Source organism: Delphinus delphis, chromosome 8 (assembly GCF_949987515.2).
Source record: "Delphinus delphis chromosome 8, mDelDel1.2, whole genome shotgun sequence".
NCBI lineage: Eukaryota > Metazoa > Chordata > Mammalia > Artiodactyla > Delphinidae > Delphinus > Delphinus delphis.
Genome location: NC_082690.1, coordinates 109,909,562 through 109,932,857, shown reverse-complemented (window position 1 = coordinate 109,932,857; position 23,296 = coordinate 109,909,562). Strand labels below are relative to the sequence as shown.

Sequence of the window (23,296 nt, the reverse complement as noted above, 5' to 3'; positions counted from 1 at the left end):
CCGGCAGCGGGGAGCCTCACAGAGCCAGGCCAACTGTCAGGACCTCCTTGTGGTCCTCAAAACCATTTACTGGACGGTTCTTTCCAGAGAGGGAGACCCATGCCGACAGGGCCACGGGTGGGCGGGCCTTGCTTCCAGCTCCCCACACCTCCAGGGAACGAGCCGTGGGCGAGACGAGGCCTGCCGGGCAGGGGTCACTTCTCCAGGGGTGCGTAGTTGAGCAGCTTCTCGATCAGGTCCACGTGGGCCAGCAGCATGCGGCGGCAGCAGTAGCGCTTCAGGCCCAGCGCATCCAGAGCGTCCCTGAGGGCGAGGAGAAAGCTGGCTGCAGCCTGTTTGTCCTGGCAGATGGAGGACCTTGCCCCGGCTGGAGCAAGCCCTGCTCAGCTGCCACGGGCTCTGCTCCCCATGTCGGGGAGGGAGACACCTCTCTCATTTCCCAGAGACGCCGCCCGTCACCCTCAAGGCCTCTGGTGTGCAGACGATGTGGTGGCTTGGGAAGGGGGAGGCCAGGTCGGGTGGCCCCTGCTTGGGGCATCCTGGGGAGGGGTCCCGTGCAGGCTGCCAGCATTCACTTGCACTCTGGTCATTTCAGCAGCCTCCTCGGAACTTGGCGCAAATACCAAGGCCATCTATCGCTTCCCCGTTCATCCGACACACTTGCACTAAGAGCCTACGCCTCCCTGGCACATCCCGGGACCCAGAGGTTCAAATGTGATGAGGATGGGGCTGTCCACACAGGGGCCCAAGGTCAGACTCTAGTCCAGGGTAGAGACTCTGACAGGCACGGTGGTAACTGCAGTGCTAAGGGGTAAGTAAGCACAGAAGAGGGACCCCCACAATAGCCTGATGATGAGGCCTATGTGGTCAGGAAGCTTGTCCTATGTCCTAAATAAGCCAGTGAGTCTGCAGTACACGGGGGTGGGCCTAACAGCGGGGAGATGTTAGGGAGCAGGTGGACAGAGGCGGCTGAGGGCTTATTTGCCGTGGAGGTGGCGAGACTCGCCAGGATACCTAGGAGTCCCCAGACGGCAGCAGCTTGACGCCCGACTCCCTCCCCTCCCCAAACTAAGAGGTCGGGGCGGGGGGCGCTTTCCTGAGAACAGGTCCGGAGAACAGGGATGGAAAAGACTCCGAGACTGAAAGCTCCCCCGCCCAGGGTCACCTGGAATCTGATGTGAGTAGCCCCCGCCCCCGCCCTGCAGACTGGGACCCCCCGACACCGGCCCGACACACCGACCCCGCGGGCCGGGACCCGGCCCCCCAGGCCCCTCAGGCCGGGACCCACCCGCCCTGCCCCGCAGGCTGGCGGCCCGGGGAGCGCTTCCCGACCAGGCTGGAGGCCCTCCCGGGCCGGCCCGGCGCCTCACCCCTCGGTGTACTCGGCCTGCAGCAGCCCCAGGTAGGCCTCCCACTTGTTACCGACGATCTTGCCGCACGTGAAGCAGCGCACAGGGATGATCATGGCGGCACCGGAGCAGCCAGCGGCCAAACTCCTTGATCCTGCGGCGCTTCCGCCCTCGGCTCCGGCCCCGCCCCGGGCGCGCCCATGGCGCGGGGGTGCCCGGCCGTCCGCCCGCCCTGGTGCCGTTGCCGTCCGCTTCCCTCCGCGACGAGTTTCCGAGGCCCGTGCGGCCGCGGCAGGAGCAGGCGGCGCCCCCCGCCTGCCACATTGGTACATCCCGGCCTACGGCGTCCGGGCGGGGCCGTAAGGGCCCGGCGGCGGCGTTCGCGTTTCTCGTGTCCGCATGACTGACAGCTGCGCGACGAGCTGACTGCCCGCAGGTATAGCGCCCCCGGCGGGGATGCAGTCCGGGTCCCGCTGCCCGCGCGCCCGAGCCGGGCCCAGGCCCAAGCCGAGCCGGCGCGAATTTCAGGCCCCGAGCGCAGAGCACGATACGAGTCTCAGCAACAAGTTGCGGGCCGGGCCGGGGCGCGGCGACCCCGCTGCGGGCGAGGAGAGCGGCTGACCGGCGGCCAGTGGGGACCAGGAAGCGGGGAGGGTCTCTCCACCTGGAGCCGCTGCCCGTGGACACCCGGGGGTCTTTGCACTGAGTTTGGAGGACCCTCGGAGTCGCCGCCCAGCCCGATCGCCCGCACAGTAACGGTCCCGGCCCGGTAGTTGCCCGTATCCCTGATGGCGGGAGGGCGCGGTGCGAGTGACCCGGCGGGTGGCGGGCTCAGCCGGCCGCTCCAACCCCCAGCGCCGCTTCGGTCCGCTTCGCCCCTGTCCCTCCTGCCTTTTTCCCGGGGGAGGGGCTGCGAGGGGGTGCGGGATGGGGCTGGCTGCACCCGTCCCAGGCCAGGCTCTGATGAGTCGGGCGCCTGCGATCTGGGAGCGTCGGGTCTCTGAGGAGCGGAGGGTGGTCAGGGGGTCGTCGTGGAAGTGGTGTCCTTTGAGCTGAGCCTTGACAAGGGATCCCGAGTGTGTGTGAGGGAGCAGGACAGATACCGGCAAAGGGGGCCCATGGGCTGAGGCCTGGAGGCTGTACTTGTGGGACAGAGTAGGTGTCGGAGCTGGAGGTGATGGAGCAGGGGCCATGAAGGATTTAAAGGGAGGGGAGGCTGTGTCTCTGGAAATGGCCTGGGGTGAGCCCCCTGATCCTGTGGCTGTGTGCCGTGAGAAGCAGGGAAGTCTCCCTGGAGGAGGTGAGCTTTGGGCTGAGAAAGGTAGATGTGTCTCACAGTGGCCCCTGTAACTTAGGCACCTCTGCAAAGTCTGGGCACATTTGCTGGTCTGGGGCGTCTGGATTTCTGGTTGGGGTGGGTGGGGCCTGACAGTCCTCTCAGGGTGGGTGACGGAGTCTGGATTTAGTTGAGGGGCAGGGAGATGGGGGTCCCCAGTGTCCTGGAGAGGTTGATCAGAGCTTCTGCCCGCCTGAAGTCTGGGCCCTGACAGCCTCCCCAGGGACGTTTGCCATCCCCCACCCTGCCACGTGCGGAGCCACGAGCAGAGGCCACCTCCCTGCCCAGTGCCCCCCCTTCCCAGGCTGACGGGACACATCCTGTCCCCGGCGGGGGCAGGGGCCTTGAGTCACAGTGGCCTGGGGTTGGAGCCGGGCTCAGCTGTAGAGGCTGCCGCACCTGTGGAGGTGAGGGAAACAGGGGAGGGATCTGGGATGCCATCTGGGTAGCTCTTCGGTAACGGGAGCGGGTGTGGGCAGAAGGCTTCCTGGAGGAGGGGCCCATGGTCCGCCTCATCCTGCTCTGGCCCCAGAAGTTGTTTACTCCCAGAGACTGAGGGGCCCGAGAGCCAAGTTGACATTCCTGGAATTCTGAGAGCTGTGTGTAGATTGGGGGGAGTCTCCTCCCTCCAGCTCCCTGATTTCCCAGGAGAGGCCATGGGGAGCAGTGTGGCTGCCTGTGTGCAGGTCCCCTACACACATGTGCACAGAGGCCCCTTGGGGCACTTGACCCTCCGCCTCCACTCTGCCCTGGCTCAGGCCTGGCCAGGCTAGACCTGAGGACCAAGGGGAGCCTCAGAGGTCAGCCCTGCCCCCTGCTCAGCTGGCCCCCTCGTGTGTGTGTGTGGGGGGGGGGCAGGCTGGGGCGTGGGCCTGGCTCTCCGCAGGGTGGGCAGGGGCAGGAGGGTGCCCCGGGAGCCCAACCCACAGGGTCAGGGGGAGCGGGGCCAGGCCTGCCTGCAGGGGCAGTGGGGTGTGAGCACAGATGTGGCCCAGACCTCTGGGAAGGGCTGGAGGTGGGGCAGGGAGAGTGAGGCGTTTGTTTTCCGAGAATGGGGTGTCCTGCCCCCAGGGGCGGCGGCACAGGGAGGGAGGGCTGTGCTTACATGTGGTTTGGAACCCAAGAGCCCTGTTTCCTGCTAGAGGAGGGTCACTTCAGGGCAGGCAGGGACAAGGGGAAATCAGCGATTGAAGTTTTAGCTGCAGACAGCCTCTGGCCCTGAGTGTTGTCCTGGAAACAGGCTGGGAGTCAGCTGACCCTGGCCCCTGGTCCTGGATCACAGCCTCCGCTTCCCCATCTGTGAAGCGTCGGTGGAACCAGACACTGCCCAGCTGGAGGGTCCCCATACTGGCTGTGTGGGCCTGGGGGTCCCAGGCTCAGCCCGGAGCCCCGGCTGCCTTGGGTAGACTCGTGCTCACGCGGTGGGGTGAGCGGGGTGCTCGGACGCTTCCCCAGGGTCCGACGGGGTCACCCGCCTGCAGCATCTACGGTAACCCTCTGGGCCCCAGCCCCCGGGGTGGTATTCGAGAGTGGTGGTATTTGCAGGCATGCTTGAGGCTCAGCTGGCCCAGCCTAATGACCCTGTGGACAGGCTGGGCCCATGGCCTTTGGGAACGTGATCATGTGATTTTCTGCCAGCCTGGCCCCACATGGGGCTCCCCGAGGGCACCGCTCAGGAGGGGGCGGGTGGGGTGTCAGCGCTGAGGTGGGGCACGTACACTGTGGGCACCGGAGAAGGGTGCTCCCGGGGCCTGGGGGCGGCGGGAGCAGCAGGCTGGCAGGGGAGGGCCCTGAGCTTGGGGTTGGCCTCGGTGGGCCCAGGGAAAGCCTGGGGCCCCTCCGCGGCCTCTTCCTCGGGGACCCCTCCCCTGGAGGGGGTGTCTCCCAGCCCCAGGGGCTGCAGCTTGGGTGGGGGGAGGCGGGAGGGGGTGCGGGCCTGGGTGGGCTCTGGGGCCTGCGGGGGTCGGAGTGGCAGCAGGAAGGCCGACACCGCGTGGCCTGTGCTGCCCGCTGGGGTGTGTGCTCCGGGCCGGGCCCTGCTGCTGTCCACCCCCGGCCTCCAAGGCCTCCGGGGCAAGCTCTGTTCTGGCGTTCGGGGAGGTCCTTCTCTGAGTTAGACCCTGGTCTGGCCAGGTAGGCACCCACGACCTCTGTGTGGCTCGCGCTCCCCCAGGTCCCTGCCTGCCCCCGCCCTGGGGCCCCGGGGAATTCAGAAGGCCCAGCCTAGGGCTGGACGGCTGCGGGAGGGTCTGTCACGGGGTTCTCATTCAGCCCGCATCCTGACTGCCGGCTGCACGAGCCATTCCGGGGGACGCAGGCATGTCGGAACCTGTGCTCAAAGGAAGCCCAGAGCAGGGTGTGGGGCAAGGAGGCTTCGTGGAGGACGAGGCTGGGCCTGGGTGAGGGATAGGGCCAGCCCGGTGCTGTCGGGCCCTGCACCCATACCCTGACTGCAGGCTTGTGGCTGGGCTGCCCAGGATGCGGCTGGGGACCCCGGACTCATGGAGGGGCACTGTGGGGGCCAGGAGGCGGGGAGGTTATTCATGGAGGGTCCAGGGGTGCCTCTGGGGTGGGGGCCAGGAGGGGTGCTGGTGGAGCTGCCCAGTAGGGCCTGGCGCCCGGGTCTGGGGGTGCGGGGTGTGCAGACGCAGCCTCAGGCCTGGAGGGGTGGTGGGCTGCGATGCGTGGTCTTCTGCTTCTGCGCTGTGGCTATGGGCTTTGGGCCCCTCAGCTCCTGGGCAGGGGGTTCATCAAAGAACACGGGAGGGGTGCGTCCCTCCCACTCATTGCCCTCGATGTGTCACTGGGCCTGAAACCCCTCCACGGACGCGTCTTCCCTGGGCACAGCGGTTGCTGGGGGGGGTGGTCCCGGGCCCTGGGCCCACGTGCCTCCTCGCCCCACCGTGGTGGGTGCTGTTCGTTCCCTTAAATGAAGGGACAGGTCTCACGTTGCCGGGGCCTCCATCCGCTCAGCGGCTTCATGTCTGCCCCAGGTGTGGGTTTGAGTGGACTGGCTGGCAGTGGGCTGCCCACGAGGGCATGGCTGTGACGGGGTGGGCATGTGCCAGTGTGGCTGTCCCCTCCTGCCCCTGGGCCGCTGGAAAGACACCTGATCCACCCCCAGGCTGCAAGGAGCCGCTGGTCTGAGGGGTGAGGTGTGATGGGCGGGGCGTGTGAGCTTGCCCACCCCCCCCCCCCCCGCAATCCCTGGCTGGTAGGGGAGGACAGAATCCCCCTTCGAGCGCCAACGGCAGATTCACGGCACCATGTGAGTCATCGCCTGTTGGCTCCCTGGGCAGAGCGTAAGGCTGGTGGCTCATGGCATCTGTCTGCTGGGAACCCAGGAGGGCATGGGGTGCAGGGCACCTCAGAATGAGTGGACAATGCCGGCGGGTCTCAGGGCTCCAGGACCGCAGGGGGCTGGACGGCCCTCAGTCCGTGTGTGTGTCCCCAACTCTGAACATGTGTCTTCTCTGTGTGCATGTCCGCATGTGGGTACTCTCGTGTCTGCCAGGGCATCTCAGAAGGCTGAGTGACCAAAGGGTGGGGATGCAGCCCCCTGGTCTGGGCCGCTGGTTGGTGCTCTGGCCCCCTGAGTCTGAGTGCACCACCACCCAGCCCCCACTGCCCCTGCAGGGACCTGGTCCTGAGTGGAGAGCCCCACAGAGGCTGGGAATGAGGTGCAGCACGGCCTCCATTCTGCCCGTCTTCCTTCCACAGAGCTCCGGCTTTGGCCTTGCTGACTGCTCACCTGCCGCCTGGCCAGCCTTCAGGGGCGCCGGGCACCGCCTACCTTCTTCCCTGCCGCAAACCCAGGTACGTCGCGGCCCGTGGGGCAGCGGGGGCAGCGCTGGGTGGCCTCCTGGTCTCCCCCACGCCTGGCCCAAGGGCCTTGCTGGCTGGATACTCTCCTGGTCCCGGGACAGACCGAGGCTGAGCCAGCCAGCTGTCACCCTCTCAGCATGTCTCACCGGGGTCCCCTTGCTGGAGGAACGGTTGGACTTTGAGGACAGGGTTCCTGGGGGCTGGGAAGCACCCCACTCGTGGCCTTGATGTGCTCCCGTCCTCATTGCCATTGTCCCTGGCGTCCTTGGTGGTTTTCTGGTTTAACCTCAGCTCAGACTCACAGGCTCACCTGGGGTGATGGGTGCAGGTTTTAGAAACAGAGGGCTCGGCAGGAGTTCTGGGGGCGTTGGCATGGTGTTGGCTGAGTGAGGCTGGGGAGAGGGCAGCCTGGGTGCTGGGCCCCATCGTGGGAACCCAGGCCACCCTTCCACCCCCGCCCTGAGCTGCAGTGTGATGAAGCGGAGGACGGGCAACGGGGGGAGGACCCCACCCTTGTCCTCAGAGGCCCTGCCTGTGACCAGGCTGGGGAGACAGACATGTCCTTCAGCCCTCGTCAGCTCTCCTGTGTCCAGTGTGCATACTGAGCGCAGGCCCTCTCGTGCGTTGCGACCCTCGGGGCCCTGAGTGTCCATCCCTGGCGTGGGTGCATGGGGCTGCCTGAGCTGGGCCAAGGGAAAGATAGCAAGAGGCTGCTGGAGTTCCCCAGGATCTCCAGGGGTCACCGGCTGCCACTTGCTCTCTGGGCCGAGCTGCGGCCAGTGGTCTCTACGGGGCCCAGATGGGGGCCCTGCAAGGCTCACTTCTTCACTGGGCCCCTGGCGCGTGGGCACCGCTGTATCCCTTTCCAGGGGTCCAGACACGCCAAAGAATCCTTGGCGGAGGACAGGGTGGAGGGACTGTGGGAAGCCCCAGGCTGGCTGGCATGTGGGCAGGGCGGGGATGCTGGGGCTCTCCTGTCCCCACTCCCTACCAGGGCCAGCTGGGCTCAGGGAGGACCTTGCAAGGACACCGCCCTGGGGGCTTGAGCTGCAGTTCTCCTCAGAGCCCGCCAGGGCAGCGCAGGACTGGTGCAGTGGTCCTCAGGGCCCCGCAGGGCTGCCAGACCTCACTGGGCCCCCAGCCCAGCAGACGTCCCCCAGACATGCTACCTCGGGCACCTCTCACTCTCTCAGTCTGTCACTTTGTCACTGACGGGCCTCCCCCCCCCCCCACCTTCCTCCTCCTTCTTATTCCCCGACTTCTTTTCCTCTTTTCTCCCATCTGAGTTCTGCTGACCTTGGGCGAGTCCTTCCCTCTTTGGACTTTAGTTTTTGGGACCATCCGATGGTGTGGACGCCACCAGTGGGCGGCTTCAGTGACTGGGAAGACCCAGTCCAGGGTGCAGGCTGCATCCAGGCCTGTGGCCACTCTCCCCCAAGCCTGGCTCCCCTGCTGAGCTGAGAGGCCCAGGGCAGATGGGGAGGAGGCATCTGGGCCCCATGCTGAGGTCCTCCCCACACGGCCCAGGGCCTCCACCAATGGGTGGGCTGTGGAGGCACAGCTGAGGGGAGTCTCCCCACCTCTGACTTCTAGGCTGCGCCTGGCGTGTGTCTGTCTAAACGGCAGCACGTGTGCACACCACACCGCCGGTGCAAGGGGCCTTGCAGCATCATGTGTCCCTGTCACCTGGCTTGTGTGGATGTGTCTGGGAGGGCCTGGTGCCAAATGAAGTTCAGGGCCTCTTGGTCAAAAATCACGGAGAGGGCTTCCCTGGTGGCTCAGTGGTTGAGGGTCCGCCTGCCGATGCAGGGGACGCAGGTTCGTGCCCCGGTCCGGGAGGATCCCACATGCCACGGAGCGGCTGGGCCCGTGAGCCATGGCCGCTGAGCCTGCACGTCCGGAGCCTGTGCTCCGCAACGGGAGAGGCCACGACAGTAAGAAGCTCCCGTACCACAAAAAAAAAAAAAAAAAAAATCATGGAGAATTTCAAGACAGTGGCAGCAGAGCGTCAAACCAGAGAAGGGTCCTGTGTGACATGTGTCACGGGCACATGTCACATGCCGGTGAGGCCGGGCCTGCTCCCTGCCCAGGGAGATGGGACCATGGCAGGACAGGGGGGTCTGCGTGAGCTCTGGGCCTGGAGTGGGCCGCCAGCCTTGCATGCGGCCTGTCTCTGGGTGCCCAGTGATGACTCCTGCACTCCTGTGTGTCCGGCCCCTCCCTTTAAGTCTGAAAACCTCCCTTCATGCCTTACAGAGTGACCTACCCTCTGGGCACCCAGGGTGCCCCAGAGCACCCTCCCCGCTTGTTCTCCCTCGCCCTGGCCCCTCTGAGGGGCTTGTCCTTCAAACCTCAACTCTGCTGCCTCTCCCAGGACCGCCCACCAGGTTGGATCCCCCAGGCTGACCCCTGTCCTATGTGAGCTGCGGGAGCTTTGGGGTCCCCGCGCAGCGCTCGCTCAGCCCAGGGTGGGCCGCTGGAGAGTGTGCACCCCCGGTGGGTTCCAGCTGCGTTCCCCGCGCTACTTCGATCTGGGCCAGGGGCCCGGGCCGGAGATGCCGCTAGTCGCCACCAGACAGCAACTGGGTCACCCCTTATTTGTATAGCGCTTTGCGTTTCGCTTGCGGTCGGAGGCCTCAGAGCCCGGCCGGCATTGGGGTCCCGGCGCGCTGCGGCTTCTGGGCAAGGCCCGGCCCGTCGCACCCGGGACTGAGAGCTGCTTGGACGCCCGCCCCCAGTTCCCTACCGCGCTTCCCGGGCCGGACGGGGAAGGGGAAGGGAGCGAGGGACGCAGGCGCGGGCCGAGGGCCGAGGGCGGCGCGGGGGCACCGTCCCGGGGCTGCGATTGGCCGGCGCGGGGCGGAGCGGTCGGATCTGAGGGGCGGGGCGGCGAGGCGTGGAGGGGGTCCGCGCGGGGGCGGGGCCTTCGAGGATTGGCAGGCAGGCGGGCGGGCGGGCGAACGCGGGGCGGGGCCGGGGCCGGGGCCGGGGCCGGGGCTGCGGCGGGCCGGCCGGTGTCCCGGGCCCGCCGCGGGTCCGAGCGGAGCGGCGCGCCCGGTGCCACCGCGGGCCGGGGCGCGGAGCGTGGGGCGGCCCCGGCGGCTCCGCGCGATGCGCCGCTCGAGCACGGACGAGTCCACGTACCGGCGCAGCCCGTCGCCGCCGGGCAAGGAGCCGGGCTTCGCGCGCGGCGGCCCCTTCTTTGGCCTGCACGCCAACCCTGGCCCCAAGGCGGCCCAGGCGCGCTACACGTCGCCCAAGGGCAGCAAGTACGTGGTCTTCTACTTGGACCTGTCCTTCATCTTCCTCCTAGAGCTGAAGCGCTGCAGCATGGCGCGCGGCTGCCTGCAGGGCGTCAAGTACCTCATGTTCGCCTTCAACCTGCTCTTCTGGGTGAGTGGCGGCGGGGCCCCGGGGTCGCTGCTCGCGCTGGAATGGGGGGGGCACACCCGCGACGCGGACTGGGGGGTGTGCCTGGGGTCGCCGGGGGCCAGGGCTGGACCGGCCCCTGGGGAGGGTTTCCGGTGCCGCTGGGGTCCAACGGGCCTCTGCCCTGTGGGCGGCCGCCCCGCGTCCTCTCCCCTCTCTGTCTCTTCCTGAGACCGGCCGTGTCCCGCACCTGCCGCAGGTCGGCGTGGGGCCCTGCGCCTGGCCTCTACCGGGTGTGAGCTCCTGTCCGTGCGCTGAGCCGCTGGTGCCTTCCTCTGCCGCCCCTTCCCTTCCTCTTCGTGGGCGCAGACCATGTCCTTTCTGCACTCGCCTCCCCTGCAGACCGGCCTTCCTGGCTCCAGGGACCGCAGTTGGGGAGGGGCTGGGCGGGGGGTAGGGGAGACGGTCCCCAGCCTCCCGAAGCAGGGAAGGGAGAGGATGTATGTGGGTGAACCCTCCGGCTGGACCAGACCCTGGGCGGGATGAGGAGTCGGCGGGAGACCGGGGCTTTCATAACTTTCGCTGAGGTGGGTTGGGTTTGCTCAGAGGAGGTGCCTGTGTCCAGGGTAGAGGTATTGGTGCTACAGGGTGGCCCCCATCCCCCCAAACAGGAGGACACAGTTGCCACCCAGACCCAAAGGGCAGGGAGGGTGTTGGGCTCGGGCTGTGGCAGGTGTCACACCTGAGCAACTAGAGCATGCCTGGCCAGGCCTGGGCCCCACTGGCTGGGTTGGGGGAGGGTTGGTGGAGAGCTGATGCCAAGGTCACTTTCTGCTCCCACCCTTCTGCCACAACTGGGAATGAGGGGGCGTGGCTTTCTCTCCTGCCTGGGCTCTGGACCCCAGAAGGAGGCTGTCAATTGTAAGCTCATTTGCATGAGGTCCAGTTAAGGCGAAATGCTCAGAAACCGGGCCGCATTTCTGCACATCCCTTCTCTCCTGGACTCTGGCCTGGGAAGTGGGAGGGTTGCTGGGACGGGTGGCCAGCCTGGGGGGCTCCTGCCCCAGTTGCCCCCTCCCGAGGCAGTCACCCGAAGAGTTGTTCCCTGCAAGGGGCTCCTGGGAGGGGCAAGGCCCGGGCCCAGAGCGGAGGAGCCCCCCGAGAGGCCAGGAGCCAGCAGCAGAGGTGGGTACAGCTGGAGCTGTGTCCAGGCATGTGCAGAGGTGACTGTTTTCTCTTGGCGGGGGACATTGACCAGATGCAGTGGGCACAAGCGTAGTGAGCAGTGAGCTGCTGGCAGGGTCAGTGTGCCTTAGGCAGTGTGACCAGAGCTGGCAGCCGTAGGTATGATGGTGGTGAGCAGTGAGGGTGGTGGACTGACTGGGGGATGGGCAGTGGGTGTGGGGGATGGTCCCAGGTGGTGGGCAGGACCTGCTTCTCCCCTTCCCTGACCTCCCCAGTGACCCGGGTACCTGTTTGCCTGGTAAACGAGAGGGGGCCCCTCGAGGGGGCCTGTGCCCTGAGAGCAGCCCACCCTTATGGGCCCCCAGGCCGAACTGTATCTGCCCTGTGAACCCTGAAGGAGCCTCCGTACCAGCTGCAGGGCGGACACACTCCACTGATTCCTGCCGTGGATGACGTCCTCATCGCAGGAAAGAACAATTCAGGAACCCCCTGGGATCCCCTCCTGGGCTGGAAAATCCAGTTCCCTTTTATTATCCAATTACACTCCCCAGTCAAGCAAACTGGGCCCCTGCCAGTGTGCTGTCTTGGTCTCTCCACACCCCACCTTTGTGCCCAGAGGGGTTCGAGGCCTGGGGGTCAGAGAGGGGGCCCATGGGAAACACGCCGAGGCCGGGGTGGTGAGCATGGTCGGGGGGCTGGCGGGACATCCATCCCCCGGGCCCTGTGCAGCTGTCAACTAGGCCCTTGCTGCTGGTGACGGAGGCTGCAGGTGGGTGGGGTGGGGCTAGAGCACCCGTTCCCCCAGAGCCTGGCTCGTTTGCTGTCTGGGGGTGCAGAGTCCCCGCAGGAGGGGTAGGTTTCCCGCCCCCCCCATTTCCCACTTGGGAGGAACTGAGGGGAAGTGGGAGTGAGGATTCCGGCCCATGGACCTGCTTGGAGGTCAAGATGCAGTGACCTCCCCGTGGCTTCCTCCTGCCCCCCAGCCCGTGCTGGGCACCCCTTTCCTTCAGGAGTCACCTCAGAGCCCCCATTGTCCATAGGCAGATCCCCCGCAAGGCCCTGTCACTCACACCTGGCCCCATTGGGCACCTGCACGCCTGGCAGGTCTCTCTTCCCAGGCCTAAGCTCACCTCCTCCGGCAACGCCAGCCCGCCCCTCCCCCTCCGTCCCCAGTGCGGGGCAGCGCCCCCGGCTGAGGATGGGGGAGGGGCGGGCTCTGAAGTTAGTTGACTCTGTGCGCCCTGTTTGCGGGGTTTTCCCTGGGGGCTTCTGGATGGGGACTGGAAGGGCAGGGTTGAGGCCTCCAGCCTCAGGTACCACTGGCGCTGGAAAGCATCACCCATCTGTACTGGGGTGGATCTGCCTGGTCCTGCGTGGCCTGTGGGTCATTGGCCCATCTCGGGAGAGGAAACACGCCTGCCCGTTGTCACCAGGGACTGCAGCTCGGGTGCCCTGAGACAGGGAGCCAAGAAGGTGCCGGCGGGCAGCAGGGGGCGCCCAGGGGAGGAGAGGCCCCCGTGCCAACTGACCCCCAGACCTCCACCTGCCCTCCTGCGGCATCCAGGCCCTCACAGGGCAGGGACAGCTCCACTGGGGACACAGCTGCCCTCCTGCAGGCGTGCACAGGTGGTGGGCAGCTTAGGGCCAGGGTCCTTGAGTCAGGGGTGTCTCCTGGTGAGTAGGGCTGTGTGCGCCCCCTGGGGCGCTCTCCCTCCCCCTCTCCAGCTCTGGGTGGGTGCTCAGGGCTCCCCCAGGGGCAGTTTCTGTGGCCCCAGGGGCGGTCTTGTTGGTCTGGGGGCGGTCCTGGGCAGAGGCAGGGCTGGCTCTGAAAGGGGAAGGTGCTTCTGGGCCCCCCTGGCCCGGGGGGCCGCACCCAAGCCTCAGCCGTGCAGCCCAGCCCACACCTGCCCAGCTGAGGGCCCGGCTCCCTGCTTCCCTGGCAGGCGCGCCTCCTGGTCTTGCATCTGGGCCCCTCCCTGCTCCGCCTCCCCCTGCAGTGTGGCCAGGGTCTGTCTGTGTGGCTGGGCTGGGGGTTGAGCCCTGCCTGCCGCCCAGGCTTCTGGGCAAGTCCTGCCCTCCTGGGGTCCTCAGTTTCCCCAGCAGCACCACAGGGGGGCCTTGGTTTTCCCCTTTGATGAGCTACAGACCGAGGCCTGGTCTGCTGTCGCTGGCCTCTGGGCAAGACGCCGAGACCGGTGGAAGATGCTGGCAAAGGGCTGTGCAGGGCTGTGGGAACACCTCCCCCAGCCCCGCCGCAGTCGGGGAAACAGGCACGTGCAGGGTGCCCTGCCGGAGGTCCCGGCGCAGGCCGGGGGCCTGCAGACCTCAGACCCCGTGACTCCTCTTGGCCCCAGCCTTCTGGAGGTGCTGAGGGCGTCTGTGTGTTCTGGCTCCGGCTTCTTCCTGCAACAGGCTGGGGCAGGGCAGTGGGGGTCCTGCTGCCTGGGGACCCCGAGCCGGGGTGGGTGGGCAGCCCGAAGCGGGGGTCCTTGGCCGTCCTGGTCAGGTCAGGGGTCAGTATGCCACAAGATGTCGGTCCCGCGTGAGCATCCCTTTCTGAACCGTCCCGCTCCCATTAGGGAGTGGGTGGCAGCAGGTGGTCGGGGGCTCTGGGAGTTCTGTCTGGGGCAGAGAGGTGTGGCCTCAGCCACTAAGCGGGGCCGGGGGCAGGGGAGAGGCCTGGGGGCCCGGTCGCACCTCGCCATCGTAGGCCCTGCCCCCTGTCTGCTCCCCGGCTGCCCTGAGGCGCCGCTCCTCCTCCTTGGACACCAGCCTCAGGGGGTCCCCGGTCAGTGGGGCCACCTACCTGACGGGCTGGAGCCTGGGGGGATGTGGGGCTATGCTGGCGCTTAAGGAAACTGGTTACAGTCGTTGCATAGATGTCAGTGGGCAGCTTGCGATGTCACGGGGGAACGGCACCCAGCCAGGACGGCCCCTGAGCCCTTGCATTCAGTCCCCCCAGCCCCGGCCTTGGGCCCTTGCAGACGTCACTTCTGGCACAGGGGATACATTTTGCCATTCTTGAACTTCGTAGAGATGTGTTCTCCCCGTCTCCTGTGGCTGTTCTTGGCTGGGAGGGGCGTGTCACCCCACCATGCCCGGCCCCCACCCCAAGATTGTGCAGGCTGCCGGGGGAGGGGCTTCTGGACACAGGCTTGGCCCCTGTGGGCACCCAGCCCTCCACCCCGTTCCAAGGACCTGGCCAGCTGCCCGGCCATCTGCCACCCTGAGCCATGTGGCTGGAGGGGCAGCAGTGGAGGGCCGGCTGGTACCCTCCCCACATGGGCCTCACCAAGTGGCCCCACCTGTCAAGACCTAGGCCAGCCCCCAGAATGTGTGGACAAGAAGAGAGACAGCAGGAAGTGGGGAGGACATGCCAGGCAATGGGCTGGGTTCCGGTGGGGACAGGTGGGCAGGGTGTGCGCCCCAGGTGTGTGCGAGGGAGACAGGGAGGCCCCGGTGACCGCAGGGCTGGGACGGGGGACCCCGGTGGGCGGGCTGGGCTCGTCTCCCAGGCTGTCGTGGGCTTGGGGTCTGCTCCTGGGCCCCGCCTGGGCCTCTGTCTGGCCCAGGCAGCGATGAGTGGGGCTGGGGATGTGCAGCGTGGGACACGGGGAGGGTGGGGGTGGCCCCACTGCTGACGTCCCGGCCACCGTGTCCTGGGAGGGACCTGGAGTGCCCAGCCTTCCCAGGACTTCAGCCCCACTTGTCCTGAGTTGGATGTCCTGTCTGGGTCCAACAGGGCCCATCTTCTCCTGTACTTGGAGGCTGTAATCTTCCTGCCAAAATGTTTTAAAAGCTGCCTGCGCAGATTTCAAAATTACAGGTAGTTTTATTAGCCACGCGCATGCGTCCCGTGAGTGCTGGGCTTCTGGTGACTGTGATGTGCTGGAACAAGGGGCGCCTGGGGCTTCGGGGCAGCGCGTCGGTGACGTGTGTGCGTGTTTGGGTGAAACTGTGTGGTGGTGAGGGACGTGGGCTGTGTGTCCGCGTCACGGTGCGTGTGACAGCAGCACCTGGGTGACAGCCGGCGGGTGTCTCTCCTGCCACCTCGGAGCTGGAGGTGAGGATGCTTTGTGGAGTCTTAATTGAAGAAATCTTGTTTCCACCAAGGCTGGGGGCAGCGCCCAGCCCCTCCAGGATACCCCCGACCCGGACGCCCCCCCCCCACCGCCTCCACAGTGACTTTGCCGTGGTATCCTCCCCGTGCCCTTCCACGCATCCCCACGGGGCCAGGGAGCTCGGAGGGGCTCATTTTCCTGCTGACTGGAGCCATCCGCGCTGCCCTTGAAGGCAGAGCCAGCTGGGCAGCCCTTTGGTTTTAAATAACAATTCTCCTCTCTGCTCAGAGGCAGCCCCACCCACCCCGCTGGGGCCCTGGCCTGGGGGCTCAGCCCGGAGACGTAACCCTCCCAGAGGGGGCGCTGCTGGGCTCTGCAGGGGACGGACGTGTGTGGGCTGGGCGAGGGCCCAGGACAGCCTGGCCGGTCGCTGTTTCCTGCAGCCAGAGTGGCCCGACTTCAGCTCCCTCCAAGGGGAGGCTGCCCCCACGCTCGCCCTCCCTGGCCTCTGCCCCAGGGTCCCTCCCCTGCCCCAGTCCCGGCCAGAGGCCAGGGGAGCCCTCTGCCTGCGCAGGTCTGCAAGGGCCCCGCTGGCTGCTCCCAGCTCAGCCTTCCCCCCGGCGTCCTTGGAGAGCTCCCCGTTCCTCACCTGCAGGTCGGGTGGGAGGGTTGAGGGAGCCAGCACGTGTCCCAGCCTCTCTGTGTCCCATCACGGCACCCCCTGGGCAGGTGCGGGTGCCCAGAGGCGCTGGTGGCCAGCCTTGCTCCCTCATGGTGGCCTTGCCAGAGGTCAGCACCGTGGACAGCTCTGTCCCCGCACCGCTGGCCGGGGCCTGCCACACGGGGGTCATCCCCATCCCACAGGTGGGGGCACACACATCTCCGTACAGCCAGCAGACCCCACCATACCTGGGGCTGTGCCCCAGCCCAGCTCTGCGGTAAGGCTGGATCCTCGGGGCCGTCACCCGCTGCCAGTGCCCCCAGCCCGGCTGCTGGCCCCACCCCACCCCCGGGCACACGCCCGGAGCTGCAGCCCCCACCCCGCCCTGAGGAGGGCTCAGATGGGATGCAGGCCAGGGCACGAGAGCCCTGTCCTGTCTGGGATGCTTAGCGCTGCCACCCAGGCCCCACCCTCAGCCAGGAGCGTTCAGAGTGGGTGGTTTATAATTTTTAGACAGAAGCTCTTGTTTTTGGTGGAAGGTGCAAAGGGGGATGGGGTGGGGGTCAGAGAGGAGCCCTGTGTTTGCCCTAAGCTGACCAGACCCCCACTGGGGCTCTCCTGGCCTGCTTAGCCAGCTCCGGGCGAGGCCCAGAGGGACCTTAGACGCCAGCGGGAGGCCTGGGCCAGAGCCCCGGGCGCGCCCACCCCTCGGGGACCCCGCGGCTGCTGCTGCTGTTGGGCTGGGAGCTGCACCACCGCCCCCCGCCCCATAATTGCGGTCTCTTGCTGGCCCGGCTTCACGCACGGTGTGTGCTCCCCGGTGCATTAGTGAGAGCGGAGCAGCGTCCCCCATCCCCACCCCTGTAGCCAGGGCTGCCTGCTGGTGGGGGTGGGGTGAGTGAGTACACGAGGGGAGGCCCACGGGGAGGCGGAAGCCTCCTCCGGCAGGGGTCTCAGGGCCCATCCGGCCTGAGTCTGGGGTGGGGGGTCCCTGCCAGGGTCAAGGCCAGATGTCGAGGAGGCTTCTGGGCCCGGGGGGTGCGAGGCCCCATGTGATGCCCAGTTTTGAGTGGGGCAGGGCCCCCAGGGCTGCCAGCCCGTAGGCATCAGTCCCCAGGTGGTCTCCCAAAGCCCAGGATGCTGTAGGTCCAGGGGTTGGTCAGCCATGTGTGGGGGCCGCCTGCCCGCGGCCCAGTCTGGACACGTGCTCCTGTTTCATCTGGAGACGACCCAGAGGCTCAAGAGTCCCGGGGTCTGGAGCCATAGCGCCCTCGGCGCCCTGCTGGCTCGCCCCTGCCCCCCCCCCCCCAGGCCAAGCGCCGTCCCCGCATTCATCACCGCCTGCCCTTCTCTGCCTCTTCCTCCTGTCTCAATCGATTTTTGTAATAATGAGCAATTATGGAGTTCAATAAAAGCTCCAGTGGTCGAGGGGAGGGGGCCAGGGAGCGGGCCGGCAGGAGCTCCAGGGACTGCACCTCCTAGGGAAGAGCTGGGGCCGAGGGTGTGTGGGGGGGATCCAGCCCCCATAACAGGACGAGACTGGGAGGTCAGCAAGGCAGCGAGGGTGCCCGGGCTCGCCCACAGGGATCTGGTGGGCTGCTCACCTCCTGCCCCCCTGTCCCTTTCGCCCTGTCCTGGGCCCAGCTGGGAGGCTGCGGCATCCTCGGCGTCGGCATCTGGCTGGCGGCCACGCAGGGGAACTTCGCCACCCTGTCCTCCTCCTTCCCGTCCCTGTCAGCCGCCAACCTGCTTATTGTCACCGGCACCTTTGTGATGGCCATCGGCTTTGTGGGCTGCATCGGGGCCATCAAGGAGAACAAATGCCTTCTGCTCACTGTGAGTCCGGGGGAGGGGCACGCCGGGCGGGACGCGGTGGGGGGAGCGGTGCTCGGGGGAGGCCTCCCCTGAGGGACACAGACACAGACACACACGTGTGCCGGGCAGGGCCCCTCCAGCCGATACTGGGCCTGTTTCCTCCAAGACCCCCTCTCCCACGACTCCCTCTCCAGCTCCTGTCCAGCCCTCTTGGCCCCCCAGGACCCTCAGCTTTGGAGATGGATTTAGAGGCGGGAATGTTAATCACAGATAATGGAGGAAAATGATCCCTGGGCCGGGCTCCCTACCTATCAGTGTGCCCAGCACAGAGGCCTCTGGCTGCCACCCAGGTCCTAAATCACCTGCTTCAAATGGGGCTTTCGTCACGGGCGGGGCCTCCAGAGGGTCTCAGAGGGCACGTCCCCCATCTGTGCAGCTTCCGCAAGTGTCCAGCACGTGCCAGATGTTCCCGTCGGGGCTTGGACCCCTCGGAGCAGCGGGTAGGGTGTGGCTTCGGCCCCTTGGATGAAGGAGGAAGCTGGGGCGCGGGTGGGGCCCCGACCCTGGCCTTTCCCACGGGATGACTTGGAGTTCGGAGGCTGGTGCCTGCTGGGGCAGCGTGGGCCCAGGTTGAGGGGGGACAAGATCGGGCACCCCAGGAGAGGACCGGGCCCGCTCCCCTGGCCCTGTCCCTTCTCCCCACTCTGTCCAGGGGCCCCATGGGGCCAGTGGGGCTTCAAAGAGCGGTGTGCCCCACTTACCCTGGCTTCTGGCCCTGCCCCCCGCCCCCCTTTCTGGGGGAGCGACGTGGCGGGAAAGGAGGTGCCGGCAGGCTCCACTGCTCAGCCTGGTTGTGGCATCAGGGCTGTGCCTCTGTGGGTGCCCTAGTGGAGTCTGCCACTGTGAGCTGTCTGAGCAGTCAGGAGTCATGGCTCCTCCAGCTTGGTCCTCCCTGAGTGGGCACTGCCCCCCGGCTGCCCTTGGGGACGTGACCTGGGGGCTGGGGGGGTCACTGCAGTTGGACCCACTCCCTGGATGGGGCCTCCCGGGGCGTCCCTCCACCCGGCTGCCCATCACAAGGACACAGGCGCAGGCCACACACACGTGCTTAAAGGTCGAGCGAGAGACGACGGCCCCTGGGATGGAGACGGGAGGGTTCCGAGGGAGGTGGCGCAGCCGCCAGGGGCCTGGCAGTCCCCAGGCTGCAGACCTGGCTGGGGGCGCCTGTCGCAGGTTGGGGGCTGGCCCGCTGAGGCTGTGGCCTCCCCACCCTCAGTTCTTCGTGCTGCTGCTGCTGGTGTTCCTGCTGGAGGCCTCCCTCGCCATCCTCTTCTTCGCCTACACCGACAAGGTACGGCTGCCTCCGCTTCGGGTGTGGGTGTGGGTGTTCCCCCCCCCCCCCCCCAGCGAGGCCCAGGTGCTGTGGGCGGCGAGGAGGCAGGAGGGGCCGAGAACCCACGCCAGGGACGCCCAGCTCTGCGTGGACAGACACTGGGAGCCGGGCCGTGGGTTTGCTTCTAACTGCAGCCCCAGGAGGCCGGGCCTGGAGGCTCCAGAAAGGTGTCTGAGCTCCCAGGAGGCCCGGGCTGGGTCCCCCGCTGTCTCAGCTGCGTGTCAGCTGGAGGGGAAAAAGCTCCCATCCCCCACTCCCCTTCAGTTGCTCACTTACACAAGTGAGGGCTCATTTACGTGTGTTTTATCCTCTGGGTTATACTCCAAGACAGTTATTTTTTTGCTCATCCGGTTTGGCTTTGGCGGCTGGAGCTCTGTCGGCTCCCGCGTCCCTTAGGTGCCTCTCAGAGCACCTCCCTCCTTTCTGGTGGTAGAAGACGCTCCAGGCCCATCTTGGGGGTTCCCTGTCCCGGCCCTGGAATCGGCCATTTCTCCAGGGAGCCTGGTTCCTTTATTGGAGAACGAATGCTCTTAGGAACCAAGATCCGGGCCCTCTCGGCTGGCAGCACGGAGCCGTGTGGGTTGTAACCGGTGTGCGCAGACACAGCCCCGAGGGTCTCTGCGCCCGTCCGTCTCCATCTGTACGTTAACTAACGTGTCTGACTTGGATCCCGTGCTCGGCACCACGGGAGGCCCAGGGAGACCTTGGGGCAAAGGCCAGAGCCTGGTGGCACTTCTGGGAGGAGGTGACCGCAGGGAGGGGGACAAAAGGCACAGGGGGCCGGGGCGGGCCGGGGTCGGGACGAGGCAGGTGGAGCTGGCCACAGGGTGGCCCTGCTGTCCTGCAGATCGACAGGTATGCACAGCGGGACCTGAAAAAGGGCCTACACCTGTATGGCACCCCGGGTAACGTGGGCCTCACCAACGCCTGGAGCATCATCCAGACAGACGTGAGTCGGGGCGTGGCCGGGCGTGTAGGCGGGGGGCGTGGCCGGGGCGGGGGCGTGTCCCCCTCCAGCGCACAGTCCCTGCTCACCTCTCCCACAGTTCCGCTGCTGCGGGGTCTCCAACTACACTGACTGGTTCGAGGTCTACAACGCCACGCGCGTGCCGGACTCCTGCTGCCTGGAGTTCAGCGAGAGCTGCGGGCTGCACGCGCCCGGCACCTGGTGGAAGGCGGTGAGCCTGGCCCCGGGACTGGGGGTGGAGGGCCGGCCTCGCGCCCCTGTGACGCCTGCTCTTCCCGCAGCCGTGTTACGAGACGGTGAAGGTGTGGCTCCAGGAGAACCTGCTGGCCGTGGGTGTCTTCGGGCTGTGCACAGCACTGGTTCAGGTGCGCGGGGACCCGCCCCGGCCCGGGCCCCGGTGCCCCAGCATGTGTGTGAAGGCCCTGAGCCCAGGGAACAAAGCAGCAGACGAGTGTGGGTCCCCAGGCGGAGGTGGGGCTCACAGGGGGATAGTCAGGGACGATGTCCACGGGGAGGTGACCTTGGACGCCTCAGAGGACAGGCTGCCCCAGACTCCTGAGCAGAGGGCCCTGCCGTCTCCGCGTGGACGGAAGCACAGACTGGACACCTCTACTAAAGGCCCATGTGCCAGCCCCATTCCTGCAGGCCCTACCCAGTGGCCGTGGTGGGTGGTGGTGACAGGACTGCCCAGGGGAGTGAAGTGGGCAGCCCAGGCCCTGGTGTGAAGTCCAGCCAGCCCGCCTCTGCTCCCCAACCCCCATGCAAGACCCGAGTGCCAGGACCCTGGGGGAGCTCCTGTTTGTGGGGTGCAGACAGGGGTCCCAGACAGACACTCCCTAAGGGGTGAGGGGCAGAGGGCAGCTGCGGGGGCCCTAGCCTGGAACCCGTAGGCCCTGAGACCACCAGCGGAGCCCAGGGCGGCCAAGCCCAACCCAAAGGGAAGGCGGGTCTGGGGCTGAGCCCAAGGGGCCCGTGGGGGGCAGGCTCTACCCGAGGCTTCCCCAGGGAAGGGGGCTCCAGGCCACCTGGGAAGCTGTGGTTTGGGGTTGGGGTGCCTGCCGCGGGCTGTCGTCCCTGGAGCAGCCCTGCCCAGCGCCCGCCTCTCCCCACAGATTTTGGGCCTGACCTTTGCCATGACGATGTACTGCCAGGTGGTGAAGGCTGACACCTACTGCGCGTAGGCTGCCAGCTGCCCGCCGCCCCTGCTTTGCTGCCGAAGGACGGCGCCCCTGGGGAGATGACCGTGTCCCCACCTGCGTCTCCCGCTACAGGACCTCTCACCAGCCCAGGCGTGGGGGCGGGAGGACCGGGCAGCCAGAGCCCCCAGGGCTGCCAGCCAGGCCTGTGAGCGCCGCCGCGTGGCCGGGGCGGCAGTCGGGAGGGGCTTCTGACGCTTCTTATACCCAGGTACCCTCCAGAGCAGTGTGCTCCCCCGCAGCCCTGTGCAGGGCGGGCGGCTGGGGTGGGAGGTGGGGGACTGACCACTGGTCCTGGTGCTCGAGGCGGGTCTGCAGCCCCGTCCACCCACATTCCACAGCGGGGCCGCGGCCGGCTCTGCGTGCGTCTTAATAAAGTGTGTGGGCAGCAGCCCCCGAGCCGTGTCTCTCACTGCCCTGACCCCGGGGGGGCCACACCAGGCAGGCCCTGTGTGGCCGTGGATCCTCTGGCCACCGATACCGGCCTGGTGCCCGGAGTGGGGCTCTGGGATGTGCGTGGGCCCAGCGGGGGGAGCTCCCTGGCCAGGCAGACGGTGGCCCCTGCGCCCGCAGAGGATGGCAAGAGAACCTCAGTGAGGCTGGCTCCAAGCCGTGGCAGAGAACAGCCCTGAGCCTCACTGACCCGCCCACGGCCCGTGCTGCGGACACCCCTCTCCCAGCGTGGGGGGGCCCCCATCCAGCCTCAGGGCCTCCCCCTCCCCCAGGGGTGTCCTCCCAAAATGGAGCTCAGCTCCATCTTTCCTGTTCTCTTTCTATTCCTGTTTCGTTCCTGGGAACTTTGTCCCTTAAGTATCACTCACGGATTTTGCAAGTAAGTAGGCTGTTGGCAGTGAAGCAGTTGTCACAAGGCCCAGAATCAGAGAAACGGTCAAACTGTGTCAAACCACCTCAAAGGTGGGGCGGGGCTTCCTGAGGACAGAACTGACGGGGAGTGAGGAGGGTGGTGGGTCTGGGGGTCCAGGCTGGGGGGTGGTCCCCTCCCAAGGGCCTCACAAGCTGTGGGGCATCTGACCCACCAATTGGTACCCCATACTCTCAGTTTCCAGCCCATACTCCTGCCGGCCCCGCGGCCCCACCCCCTCTGCATCCTTGCTGTGTGGCAGACCTGCCTGGTGATGCCTAGCAAGGCACTGACCCCGGCACAACCCAGACCACCAGGGTGACCGGCCCCTCCTGGCCCTTGGACCCCCACCGCACGCCCCACCGGCCTCCCCTGTCCTCACTCCACGGAAGCCACCAGAACGCCGGGGACCGTTCCAGCAGAAGTCAGAGTTAGCGGTTCACGCACCAAAACCAAACTGTCCTCAGGCACGACAGCAAACAAGCAGGAAGGAAGTGAGCACAGTCCAGCCAAGCTGTCCCCCAGCCCTGCCAGCGCTCTCTGCCCTCTGCCCAGGTCCCCGTTCGCACCTCTCCGGCTCTGCTCGGGGAAAGCCGCTGCTCGCCTGTGCTCGGTCATCCCCGCGCGCCTCAGGCGCAGCCTTGCGGGCACCAGACCCTCACGCCCAGCCCTGGCTCAGCTTCTCTCATGGCCCCCAAGCTGCCTTGGCAGCCCCGACTCCACTGAGGTCCCACTGGGACACGCGGGGCCAGCCCTGCCTGCTGCCACGTGCTGGCCCGCGCCTCCGTGGGGTTCCCAAGCCCCCTCCCCCCTCGCTGGTTTCCCCGTGCTCCAAGCTTAGGCTGAGGAGCCTCCCAGGCACCCGGCATCCGGTCACCCAGCTGGCTCCACAGCCACAGACACCGAGCACGCTGTGGGCCCACAACCGGCCTCGCCCCCTCCTGCCCCAACTCCTGCAGACTGCCCCGCACACAGCCCAGCGCCCACTCCCAGTGCAATGGCCTCCTGCTCCCCTCCCGACCAGGCCCTGACCCCGAGGACAGATACGTGTCCCTTAGGACCCTCCCCCAGTCACGTCCCACAGCCGTTGCACCCTGGGCTCACGCACAGCGTCTGACCAGCGGGTCCAGCCAGCAGCACCATCACATGCAGATCCATCTGCTTGGAGCCAGCGGGCCCACCGAGGGGGCGAGGGCTGGGGTCCGCTGTCCTTCAACTCCTGGCAACCCAGGGCTTCTCCCACTGCTCCCTCCTGGGAGCATGGCCGTTCCCAGCAG

The 23,296-nt window shown here is 67.1% G+C and overlaps 1 protein-coding gene across 6 annotated transcripts; it reads left to right on the top strand.

Moving 5' to 3' along the window:
- The first annotated feature begins 1,625 nt into the window (after positions 1 to 1,625).
- TSPAN4 (tetraspanin 4) lies at positions 1,626 to 21,537 on the top strand. 6 transcript variants are annotated; one of them, XM_060019545.1, is made up of 10 exons: positions 1,868 to 2,118; positions 6,406 to 6,501; positions 8,767 to 8,897; positions 9,824 to 9,903; positions 17,431 to 17,622; positions 18,878 to 18,952; positions 19,842 to 19,943; positions 20,041 to 20,172; positions 20,243 to 20,326; positions 21,074 to 21,537. In XM_060019545.1, exons 4-10 carry the CDS (start codon positions 9,841 to 9,843, stop codon positions 21,140 to 21,142), a joined length of 717 nt encoding a protein of 238 aa, XP_059875528.1. In that variant the 5' UTR covers positions 1,868 to 2,118; positions 6,406 to 6,501; positions 8,767 to 8,897; positions 9,824 to 9,840; the 3' UTR covers positions 21,143 to 21,537. The 6 variants fall into 6 exon arrangements, with proteins under 6 accessions (XP_059875525.1, XP_059875528.1, XP_059875524.1 ...); XM_060019542.1 differs by lacking the exons at positions 1,868 to 2,118; positions 8,767 to 8,897 and adding an exon at positions 1,626 to 1,785; XM_060019541.1 differs by lacking the exon at positions 8,767 to 8,897 and having other exon boundaries at positions 2,075 to 2,118.
- The last annotated feature ends 1,759 nt before the right edge of the window (positions 21,538 to 23,296 follow it).

Coding starts and splice junctions, on each gene's coding strand:
- TSPAN4 (XM_060019540.1), top strand. CDS start 9,622: ATGCGCCGCTCGAGCACGGACGAGTCCACGTACCGGCGCAGCCCGTCG. Junction 17,623..18,877: donor ACAAATGCCTTCTGCTCACT/GTGAGTCCGGGG, acceptor CCCCACCCTCAG/TTCTTCGTGCTGCTGCTGCT. Junction 18,953..19,841: donor TCTTCGCCTACACCGACAAG/GTACGGCTGCCT, acceptor GCTGTCCTGCAG/ATCGACAGGTATGCACAGCG.